General features: G+C 51.3%; 2 protein-coding genes across 2 annotated transcripts in view; one reads left to right on the forward strand and one right to left on the reverse strand.

Moving 5' to 3' along the window:
- Nucleotides 1–12,581, forward strand: part of LOC116954924 (fibrillin-2-like) — a 516,076-nt gene that overhangs the window by 209,665 nt on the left and 293,830 nt on the right. The gene's annotated exons all lie outside the window — the stretch shown is intronic.
- LOC142905697 (fibrillin-2-like) overlaps nt 1–12,581 on the reverse strand; it is a 38,634-nt gene that overhangs the window by 21,665 nt on the left and 4,388 nt on the right. The window contains exons 2-4 of the mRNA XM_076052692.1: nt 11,970–12,068; nt 3,877–3,972; nt 1,018–1,113 (exon numbers count right to left, since the gene is read on the reverse strand). Coding sequence (XP_075908807.1) covers nt 1,018–1,113; nt 3,877–3,972; nt 11,970–12,021 — 244 coding nt within the window. The 5' untranslated portion in view covers nt 12,022–12,068. The remainder of the gene's footprint in view (nt 1–1,017; nt 1,114–3,876; nt 3,973–11,969; nt 12,069–12,581) is intronic.

The following is a 12,581-nucleotide window of genomic DNA, read 5'->3' on the forward strand; positions in this document are numbered from 1 at the left end:
GGGTCTGTTAGTGTGTCTATGGGTCCCTGTGTCAGTCTATTGGTCTCTTTGTGAGTCTATGGGTCGCTGTGTGAGTCTATTGGTCTCTGTGTGAGTCTACGGGTCTCTGTGTGAGTCTATGGTTCTCTGTGTGAGTCTACGGGTCTCCGTGTGAGTCTATGGTTCTCTGTGTGAGTCTATGGTACTCTGTGTGAGTCTATAGGTCTCTGTGTGAGTCTCTGGGTCTCTGTGTGAGTCTATGGTTCTCTGTGTGAGTCTATGGGTCTCTGTGTGAGTCTACGGGTCTGTGTGTGTCTCTATGGTTCTCTGTGTCAGTCTATGGGTCTATGTGTGGGTCTATGGGTCTCTGAGTGAGTGTATGGGTCTCTGAGTGAGTCTATGGGTCTCTGAGTGAGTCTATGGGTCTTTGAGTGAGTATATGGGGCTCTGTGTGAGTCTATCGCTCTCTGTGTGAGTCTATGGGTCTCTGTGTGAGTCTATGGGTCTCTGTGTGAGTCTATGGTTCTCTATGAGGGTCAATGGGTCTCTTTGTGAGTCTATGGGTTTCTGTCTGGGTCTATGGGTCTCTGAGTGAGTGTATGGGTCTCTGTGTGAGTCTATGGGTCTCTATGAGGGTCTATGGGCCTCTGTGTGAGTCTATGGGTCTCTGCGTGAGTCTATAGGTCTCTATTATAGTATATGGGTCTCTGAGTGAGTCTATGGGTCTCTGTGTGAGTCTATGGGTCTCTTTGTGAGTCTATGGGTCTCTGTGTGAGTCTATGGGTTTCTGTGTGGGTCTATGGGTCTCTGAGTGAGTGTATGGGTCTCTGTGTGAGTCTATGGGTCTCTATGAGGATCTATGGGTCTCCATGTGAGTTTATGGGTCTGTGTGAGTCTATGGGTCTCTGTGTGAGTCTATGGGTCTCTGTGTGAGTCTATGGGTCTCTGTGTGAGTCCACGGCTCTCTGCGTGAGTCTACGGCTCTCTGCGTGAGTCCACGGCTCTCTGTGTGAGTCCACGGGTATCGCCGCCACCTACCGCGCTCGCACTGTGGCCCTGTGAATCCGTAGACGCAGGCGCAGCGGTTGGGCCCCACGCAGCGGCCCCCGTTCTGACAGCCATTCTTGCACACAGCTGGGAGGCAACGGCAAATGAACTCGTGAAAAAAAGTTTTTTACAATTTTTTTTTGTTCCGACAAAAACAACGCTTCCATTAACAACTTCGTTCAACCCGCGGTCGAGAAAGAGCGTCAGTGGCGCCTGAGACACGCGGCGGTGCGCGCCTGGGCGAGGCGATCCCACGGTTTAGGGCTCCACGGCCGTTTTTGACCTACGCACAAACAATACGTGATTAAATACGCCGCCCATACAAACGTCGTAATCGCTTAAAAGGAGGCAACGAATCGATGGCTCGATGCCGATTTTGAGACAGGCGTCCATTGTCGCCGCATCTGAGTACGCGCGCGAAATTCGTAATCGATTGGACCGCAGGAAGCAGACTAACGTTTGATCGCAAGATTTGACCACGAACAAACGCAAGTGAAATCTTGATGTGAAGCTTTCGTGACTGCAGGAATCCACACTCTTTGGTTCTTTCGGTAAAGTCACGTGGGTAGAAACACACACAGCAGATCACGACGTTCCGATCGCAACAACAAGAGAATCTCGATTTAAAGCTTTCGTGACTGCAATGATTCATCTTCTTTGGTTCTTTCGGTAAAGTCACCACGTAGAATGAGAATTAAATAATAAATTGATAAAATAAAATAACACAATAATATTCTCACGACGTTTCGGCCACAACACAAGCGGACAGTGCTGTCCTACCAGACAGTCTCGTCCCCTTCACCTGATGAAGGCCGCTTGTGTTGCGATCGCAACGTCGTGATCCGTTATTACTTTTCCACCTACGTGACGTTACCGAGAGAACCAAAAAGTTTCAACACAAGTGGAGTTTCTACATCATTAGACCTCCTTTGCCAGTACCAAAATGTAATAAAATGTAAACAAAAAACATACTATGATAATATGATGATGCATTGTCCTTGAAACTGATTGGTCCACGCCAAGGGACGGCTTTCTTTTGAGCCTCGACCCAATTGGTGCTCGACCAGACGACGCCAAAAGGCGTCACACAGCTCAAAGACAATGCCGCTATCAAAGTAATGAGGGCTCGGGGTGAGCATCTACATCATTAGACCTCCTTTGCCAGTACCAAAATGTAATAATAACAGGGTTTTTCACCTTTTTTCTGGCAACAAAACTGAAACCTTTTTAACAAGGATTCATGTTACTGTATTAACCACAATACCTGCAGTCAAAATGCAAACAAAAAACATACTATGATATAATGTACGCCTTTTGGCGTCACCTGGTCGAGCACCAATTGGGTCGAGGCTCAAAAGAAAGCCGTCCCTTGGTGTGGACCAATCAGTTTCAAGTTCAATGCATCATATATTATCAAAGTATGTTTTTGTTTGCATTTTGGCTGCAGGTATTGTGGTTAATGCAGTAACATGAATCCTTGTTAAAAAAGAGGTTTCAGTTTTGTTGCCAGGAAAAAGGGGAAAAGCCCTATTATTTCAAGTGAAGTTAATTAAAACCGTTAAAAAACCACAGATAAAGGTAAAGGTCACCCCAACCGCGGGCCTTTCACGCTGCGTCGGGGCAAGTGCTGTTCGCGAGCGCCTGTTATAGGCGGGTCGGCGAACCACGACCGGGCCGCCTTTGTCTCCCCCGGTGGCGACGTTTACACATCGCACCGGGTGCTCGGTGTTGAGGCTGAGTCGACCTAGGGGAGGCCCAGGATCGGGTCGGATCAGATAATTGTCACCGTTTGTTGGCGACCGTGAGCGGGAATCGAACTTGGGGACAACAACAACAACAACAACCTCCACTCGCCACTAAGTGGCGGTGACGTCGCCAATGCGCTTGTGCCAGGCTAGGTTGCACTTTGAGGCCACGTGAGGTGTCGAACGCCCGCTGGCAGGAGGACACGAGACAGACCCAGCGGTGCCATGGGTCGACTTAGATGAGTGGCCGATGCACCACCTGTGCCCTCTACTATGCCAGCTTGCGGTGTTTTAGCCACCCGGCGCTCCGCTCGTTGTTGTGAGCGTCGCTCCTCCGCCCTTCGTTGTTGTTGGAGGGCGACTACCTCCAACTGCCCAGTAGCGTCCTTCACGAGCCTCCTCCACAGAGGCCGATCTTAACACCGCTGGTACCAGTCATCGGCAAGTCCACTCAGCTCCACATCCTCCTGTACCACATCACTCCATCTCTTCTCTAGCCCGTGCCGCGCCCGTTTAGCCCCCTCAATGCAGCCAAACAAAAACTGTTTCGGCATGCGGTGGCTGGGCATGCGGGCTACATGACCCAGCCAACGCAGCCTTGCCCGCCAGAGGAGCTCACCGATGGGACCGCGGTGAGCGGGGGCGTCAGTGCGCCTCAGGGACGAGGGGTCAGCCCTGCACGGGCACACTCCTGCGCAAGGCGCCGGTGTGAACCGACGTCACGTGGGCGAGAGGCTGCTGCCGTGGGATCGCGGCGGCGGCAGAGCGGACGAGTGAGCGAGTGGGTAAAGTGGGCGGGGGTGGACGTGGGGGGGTTGGGCGGGGGAGGACGTGGGGGGGGGGTGAGGGGTGGACGTGGGTGGACGTGGGTGGAGGGTGGACGTGGGGGGGGGGGAGGGTGGACGTGGGGGGGGGTGGACGTGGGGGGGGGGTGAGGGGTGGACGTGGGTGGACGTGGGCGGAGGGTGGACGTGGGGGGGGAGGGTGGACGTGGGGGGGTGGACGTGGAGGGGGGGTGAGGGGTGGACGTGGGTGGACGTGGGGGGGGGGAGGGTGGACGTGGACGTGGATGGACGTGGGTGGGGGTGGACGTGGGTGGACTCACGCTGTCCGCAGTGTGAGCCCGTGTATCCGTTCTGGCAAAGGCAGTGATCCTCCACGCAGGTGCCGCCATTCATACAGCGGATGTTGCACTGCTGCACTGCTCGGGCAGAGAAGGGGAGACAGAGACACAGAGACACAGACAGAGAGACACGGAGAGATACAGACAGAGAGACAGAGAGAGAGACACAGAGACACAGACAGAGAGACACGGAGAGACACAGACAGAGAGACAGAGAGAGAGACACAGAGACACAGACAGAGAGACACGGAGAGACACAGACAGAGAGACAGAGAGAGAGACACAGAGACACAGACAGAGAGACACAGAGAGACACAGTCAGACAGAGAGACAGACAGAGAGACACAGAGACACAGAGAGACACAGTCAGACAGAGAGACAGAGAGAGACACAGTCAGACAGAGAGACAGAGAGAGACACAGAGACACAGAGAGACACAGACAGAGAGACACAGAGAGACAGACAGTCAGACAGAGAGCGAGACAGAGAGAGACAGAGTCAGACAGAGACAGAGAGAGAATGAGAGACAGAAAGAGACAGAGAGACAGAGAGTCAGACAGAGACAGAGAGGCAGAGAGATACAGAGAGGCAGAGACAGAGAGAGAGACAGACAGAGAGACAGAGAGTCAGACAGAGACACAGAGAGTCAGAGAGACAGAGAAAGGCAGAGAGAGACACAGAGACACAGAGAGACAGACAGAGACAGAGAGACACAGAGAGACAGACAGAGACAGAGAGCGAGACAGAGAGACAGAGAGAGACAGAGTCAGACAGAGACAGAGAGAGAATGAGAGACAGAAAGAGACAGAGAGACAGAGAGTCAGACAGAGACAGAGAGGCAGAGAGATACAGAGAGGCAGAGACAGAGAGAGAGACAGACAGAGAGACAGAGAGTCAGACAGAGACACAGAGAGTCAGAGAGACAGAGACAGAGAAAGGCAGAGAGAGACACACACACCGACACACACATCATCATCGTGCTGTCCAGGATTTGACATTACAGCAATGGATTTTTGTATCCATCAGCTCGGAGCTTTGACTATCACCCTCCCCCCTTCCCCCCCCCCACATCATGGGGCCTCCTTGCTGCTCACTCCGAGCTCTCAATGTCCTGCCAGTGGCATTGTCCTGGTGCTGTTCGACTTTTGGCGTCGTCCTCTGGATCTAACGCTGTTTGTGAGACAATGCCATCATAATATACTATCAGAGGATGTTTATTTTTTTCATTATAACACGCTTTTTATTAACGCACTATGTCTGTTGATAATATCCTCAGATCTTGTAACTCAATTTTAGCCCACTTCCCAATGCGGTATCGACTGCTAACTTGGTATACTTATGTCGTACCGATGACAATACTATATTCTATCGTAAAAAATGAAGAATAAATATTTTTAAACGTTATTTTTTACGTGTTATGTTTCGGCTTGAGTCTAATTGTCCCACGCTCAACTCACGTTGGCTGTAAGTCACCACGGTGCCCTTACATCGTGGCGAGCTTCGAGGCCACTTCCTGGAGTCGTGGAGTTCTGCCATTACTAGTAGCGTACGTCTCAATAAAGCGTGTTTAAAAAAAAAGTTTAAAAAAAAAAGTTAAAAAAAATATATATAACTTATTTGTTTGCATGTTCACCGCAATGTGTGTGCGGGGTCAATGCCGTGACACGGTTCCTTACAAAAGGTTTACAGTTTGGTGTCTGAACGTCTTAACGCAACCCCCGTTTGATTACCATCAAGGGTAAAATCTTGATTTGAAGCTTTCGTGACTGCAGGGATCCATACTCTTTGGTTCCTTCGGTAAAGTCACGTAGGTGGAAAATAAATAGATCGCGACACAAGCAATCGTCATCAGGTGAAACAAACACGGCGGGAGAACTGCTAGCTTTGTTTGTTTCACCTGATGACGGTTGCCTGTGTCGCGATGAAACAAACACAGGCAGGAGAACTGCTAGCTGTGTTTGTTTCACCTGATGACGGTTGCCTGTGTCGCGATGAAACAAACACAGGCAGGAGAACTGCTAGCTGTGTTTGTTTCACCTGATGACGGTTGCTTGTGTCGCGATGAAACAAACACAGCGGGAGAACTGCCGCTGTGTTTGTTTCACCTGAAGACGGTTGCTTGTGTCGCGATGAAACAAACACAGGCAGGAGAACTGCTAGCTGTGTTTGTTTCACCTGATGACGGTTGCCTGTGTCGCGATGAAACAAACACAGGCAGGAGAACTGCTAGCTGTGTTTGTTTCACCTGATGACGGTTGCTTGTGTCGCGATGAAACAAACACAGCGGGAGAACTGCCGCTGTGTTTGTTTCACCTGAAGACGGTTGCTTGTGTCGCGATGAAACAAACACAGCGGGAGAACTGCCGCTGTGTTTGTTTCACCTGAAGACGGTTGCTTGTGTCACGATGAAACAAACACAGGCAGGAGAACTGCTAGCTGTGTTTGTTTCACCTGATGACGGTTGCTTGTGTCGCGATGAAACAAACACAAGCAGGATAACTACCGCTGTGTTTGTTTCACCTGATGACGGTTGCTTGTGTCGCGATGAAACAAACACAGCAGGAGAACCGCTAGCTGTGTTTGTTTCACCTGATGACGGTTGCCTGTGTCGCGATGAAACAAACACAGCGGGAGAACTGCTAGCTGGTTTGTTTCACCTGATGACGGTTGCCTGTGTCGTGATGAAACAAACACGGCGGGAGAACTGCTAGCTGGTTTGTTTCACCTGATGACGGTTGCTTGTGTCGCGATGAAACAAACACAAGCGGGAGAACTGCCGCTGTGTTTGTTTCACCTGAAGACGGTTGCTTGTGTCGCGATGAAACAAACACAGCAGGAGAACTGCTAGCTGTGTTTGTTTCACCTGATGACGGTTGCCTGTGTCGTGATGGAACAAACGCAAGCAGGAGAACTGATAGCTGGTTTGTTTCATCTGATGACGGTTGCCTGTGTCGCGATGAAACAAACACAGCGGGAGAACTGCTGCTGTGTTTGTTTCACCTGAAGACGGTTGCTTGTGTCGCGATGAAACACAGGCAGGAGAACTGCTAGCTGTGTTTGTTTCACCTGATGATGGTTGCTTGTGTCGCGATGAAACAAACACAGCAGTATAACTACCGCTGTTTTTGTTTCACCTGATGACGGTTGCCTGTGTCGCGATGAAACAAACACAAGCAGGAGAACTGCTAGCTGTGTTTGTTTCACCTGATGATGGTTGCTTGTGTCGCGATGAAACACAAGCGGGAGAACTGCCGCCGTGTTTGTTTCACCTGATGACGGTTGCTTGTGTCGCGATGAAACAAACACAAGCGGGAGAACTGCTAGCTGTGTTTGTTTCACCTGATGACGGTTGCTTGTGTCGCGATCGAAACGTCGTGACTTTACCGAAAGAATCAATAAGTATCAAGGGTAAACCTTATTATTACAACACCCACGCCCCCGCCTCTCAAATTGATTCCTCGCAAATTCCAAGCTCATCACGCTGTAGCGGAGTCACGCGGCTCGTACGGAGGCACCCCCGGTAATGATAACGACGGCAGAAGCAGCAGAAGCAGCAGCAGCGGCGGCGGCGGCGGCGATGCGTTGGGACGAAATTCTCCCTCCTTTTATTTTCCACTTATTTTTTCCACGTGGCAGGAAGGGCATTGGGCACCCAGAGAGACCACACACACAGGCGCACGTGCACACGCACGCACGCGCACACATAGCCATGCACACACATACTAACACACTCTCATTCACTTGCACACTCATTCACACAGACACACTCACACAAACACACACTCACATTAACACACTCGCACACACTCACACACTCACGCACACTCACACACTCACTCACACAGTCACTCACACAGTCACTCACACACTTACTTACACAATCACACACTCACTCACACACTCTCGCACACACTCACGCACACACTCACGCAAACACACTCACACACACTCGCTCACGCACACTCACACAGACTCGAACTCACACACTCACACAAACAAACACAGTCACTCACTCACACAAATACACTCACACAAACTCACTCACACAGACTCACACACACACTAACTCACACAACAACAACAACCGCCATTTGCCACTAAGTGGCGGTGACGTCACCACGACGCTTGTGCCAGGCCATGTGCACCCCGAGGCCACGTGAAGTGTCGAACGCCCGCTGGCAGGAGGTCACGGGGCAGACCCAGGTGCCACGAGTCGACTGACTGAGATGACTGGCTGATGCACCACCTGTGCCCCCTACTGTGCCAACCTGCTGTGCTTTAGCCACCCGGCGCTCCGCTCGTTGTTGTGAGCATCGCTCCTCCGCCCTCCGTTGTTGTTGGAGGGCGACTGCCTCCAACTGCCCAGTAGCGTCCTTCACGATTCTCCTTAACAGAGTTCGATCTTGACACCGGTGGTACCAGTCATCGGCAAGTCCACTCAGCTCCACGTCCTCCTGTACCACATCACTCCATCTCTTCTTTAGCCTGTGCCACGCCCGTTTAGCCCCCTCGATCTGGTCCAACAAAAGCTGTTTCGGTATGCGGTGGCTGGGCACGCGGGCTACATGACCCAGCCAACGCAGCCTTGCCTGCCGGAGGAGCTCACCGATGGGACCTTGCCCAGATCTTTCAAAGATTTGTTAGCTCCTCACACAATCCAGCCTGGTTAAACCCAGGATGGATCGTAGGCAGGCTAGCCTAAATGTTTCTAACCAGCGAAGATGTTCCATTAGGGGGGTCCACGTTTCGCATGCGTAGAGAAGGGAGGGAATGATCGTGGCCGAGAAGACCTGAAGCTTAGTGCGGAGCGACAGACCACGTAGCTTCCACACAGCGTTATGCAACCGATGAAAAGATATTGCCGCACGACTGATTCGGAGTGAGATCTCTGCTGTTAAACTGGAGCCGGTCATAAGCACACCGCCCAGGTATGGGCCAATTCCGATTGGCTCCTCCCCTCATGGCGTCTGTGCCCACCACAGGGGCTAAACGGGGGCTCTGGACGAAACCACGACTTAAATATATAGCTTAACTCACACACACACACTAACTCACACTCACTCTCACAAAAGCACTCACTCACAGAGACTCACACACACACACTCACCAACACACCGCACCAGCCAGCTACTCATTTAAGTCTGAGTCGACCAAGCAGAGGCCCGGGGCCCGGTTGGTTTGAGATATTCGCCGAGTGGGAAATTGGCACTCGGGGTCACCGGGGCAACAGGGTGATGGGAGGGGGCTTTTGGGGGGATCACGACGTCCGACGTTTCGCACCGCGTTGCTGTAGACTCTCTTGAGGAGCATCGTGCTGCAAAAACTCCGGGGGGGGGGGCCGGGTGGGGGGCGCAGATTTCCAGCATAATCCAGGCGGAAAGATGCCGCTGCCGCTGATGATGATAATTCACTTCGTATAATTAACTTTGTTTGTTAAACCGCGTAAATATACACGCGTCATTAACCCCGCCCCGCCCCTCCCCCCCGCCCCCCCCCGGGATTAGGACTGCAACCGGACGAGGACTTTGCCGACGAAGCCGCCGCCCTCCGTCGTCATCACAGTCACCGGCGAAACGTCGCAGCTACTCGCATTGTAAACGCCGCGGTGGGTTGTAACTCGTCCGTGATTTGAGGGTTTTTGTTTGGGGGTTAGATCTCTTAAATTATACATAAATGTGTCGTGAAACCCGCCACCACCACCACCCGACACAGCCAACTAGTAAGGGTTGTCACGCAAACAGGACATAGTGTATAGTGTAGCGTATAGTAGTGTAGTGTATAGTGTAGTGTATAGTGTAGTGTATGGTAATGTCGTGTATAGTAGTGTATAGTAGTGTAGTGTATATTAGTGTATAGTAGTGTATAGTCGTGTAGTGTATAGTGGAGTGTATAGTACTGTAGTGTATAGTAGTGTAGTGTATAGTGTAGTGTATAGTGGAGTGTATGGTAATGTCGTGTATAGTAGTGTATAGTAGTGTAGTGTATATTAGTGTATAGTAGTGTATAGTCGTGTAGTGTATAGTGGAGTGTATAGTACTGTAGTGTATAGTAGTGTAGTGTATAGTGTAGTGTATAGTAGTGTAGTATATAGTGGAGTGCATAGTATTGTCGTGTATAGTGTAGTGTATAGAAGTGTAGTGTATAGTGTAGTGTATAGTGCAGTGTATAGTAGTGTAGTGTATAGTGTAGTGTATAGCAGTGTAGTGTATAGCGTACTATACCAGTTCAGCACACCGCTTGTGTGTTGGAGAGCCAAGCCACAACATTTACAATCTGAGTTCGTGTAATTAGTCATCACATCACAACCAGCTTCATCAGGCGAAAGACAGATTCGTGGAAGTCCACCGGTTCCGCCCCTTATATAAGAGGCGTGGATGTGGTGACCACACTTCTGTGATCTTGTGTAAAGTGGGGGGGGGGGGGGGGAACTACACTACTGTACACGACACGATACACTACCATACACTACACCATGCACTACTGTACACTATACTAGTAACTAATTACTTCCGCGATCTAACCCAAAAATCTTTATTTTTGTGGGTTTAGCTCTCCAACACTAACCGGTTAGCGCCGAAGTAGTCACTAATTGGCCGCGTTTTTGTTCACGTGACAAAGCCCTTAACTAGTTGGCTGTATGTCGGGTGGTGGTGGGTTTCACGACACATTGTACATCGACGTGATCTAACCAACACAAACCTCGAATTGCCGATAATATTGGTCGTGACAAACCTCCCCACTACGACTGCACTACTCTGTGTGAATCCAACAATTAACTTTGGGTCAACCTTTTTGGCTACGCGGGGACAACCAGGCAACAATGTTGATGCAACCTTTGCTGAACCTCGGGTCAACCTGAAGGAAACCTTCAGTCGACAAAGGACTGCCAACCTCGGAGTGGATGGGGTGGCTGTGTGGTCCACTGAGGACAACCAGGCAATAATGTTGATGCAACCTTTGCTGAACCTCGGGTCAACCTGAAGGAAACCTTCAGTCGACAAAGGACTGCCGACCTCGGAGTAGATAGGGTGGTTGTGTGGTCCATTGGAGACAACCAGGCAACAATGTTGATGCAACTTTTGGCGAAGCCCGGGTCAACCAAAGCAACTACGTTGGTGGTGGTGGTGGTGGGGGGGGGGGGCGTTGGGGGTCAATTGAGGACGACCTTCGGTCGATCGGCTGTGTCTATCCTGGGTGCGTCAAAGCGCAACTGTCAGCAACAACCACGAGAAAAGTAACATCGTCTCGCAGGAACCCTCAAACTAAACGAAACTATGAATTTCAAAATATTGTACCAGGTAAGGGCCGACTTCTGAGCTGCTATGTAACTTTTTTTTTTCAGGAGCGGCCTGGGGCCATCTGAAATGATGGCTCAACGAAGTGGGCTTATCATCATCATCGTCATCGTCATCATCACCGCGTGGAAATTTTGTAGCAGCAGCCAAATGCTCTGAATGCGTGACGTTGATTGTAAATGTGGAGGGGAAAAACCGGAGGACCTGGATACTAAAATCCACGCGACCACGGGGAGACGGAAACTACAAATATACAGCAGCAGCGGCAGGCGTCGTAAGGGTCGGGATCGAACCCGCGACTTCCTGTGTACCAGGCGAGGTAGTTAACATCTCCATAGCCACCGTGATGACGGTGATGAGAGAGAGAGAAACACCGCAAACTCCAAATATACAGCAGCGGCAGGCGTCGTCAGGGTCGGGATCGAACCCACGACCTCCTGTGTACCTGGCGAGGTAGTTAACATCTCCTAGGCACCGTGATGATAATGAGAGAGAGACACGCAAACTCTAAATATACAGCAGCGGCAGGCGTCGTCAGGGTAGGGATCGAACCCCGCGACTTCCTGCGTACCAGGCGAGGTAGTTAACATCTCCATAGCCACCGTGATGACGGTGATGAGAGAGAGAGAGAGAGACACACCCGCAAACTCCAAATATACAGCAGCGGCAGGCGTCGTCAGGGTCGGGATCGAACCCCGCGACTTCCTGCGTACCAGGCGAGGTAGTTAACATCTCATCAGGCTCGGGATCGAACCCACGACCTCCGCGCGCAACTCTCACCGGACTTTGTGCCACACGATGGAGAGATCTGCCCGCTGCTGCAGGTGCACATGTTCGGGCGGGAGCAGAAGCCATCTCCACAGGAATGCCGACAGATCGCTGTACGGGGAGGTGGGCGGAAGGGGGCACAAGGGGTCGAATGAGTTCACGAACGAGCTTGCGAGTGAATTTGCAAACGAATTCACGCGCCCGTTGTAACTTCCCGGGGCAACGCTCCGTCGGCTCCGTTTGCCGGCCTCGCGTGCACGCGGCAGGAAGGTTCGCCCGCACTCGCTCGTTCGTGAACTCGTTCGTGAACTCGTTCGATCACACGTACACTCACCCACGCACTCGCTCGACCACTCACTCGCCCACTCACCCGCCCACTCACTCTCTCACCACACTGCAGAACACCTCACTTGTCTCTCTCTCTCTCTCTCTGCCTCGTCCATCGCGCTGCTCCGCTCTGGGATTCTCTCTCCCGTCACCATCATCACCATGATCTTCATCATCACCATCATCATCATCATCACCATTATCATCATCATTACCATCATCATCACCACCATCATCACCATCATCATCACCATCATCATCACCATTATCATCACCATCATTACCATCATTACCATC

This window comes from Petromyzon marinus, chromosome 57 (assembly GCF_048934315.1).
Source record: "Petromyzon marinus isolate PM22_M1 ecotype Great Lakes invasive population chromosome 57, UKy_Petmar_22M1.pri1.0, whole genome shotgun sequence".
Lineage (NCBI taxonomy): Eukaryota > Metazoa > Chordata > Hyperoartia > Petromyzontiformes > Petromyzontidae > Petromyzon > Petromyzon marinus.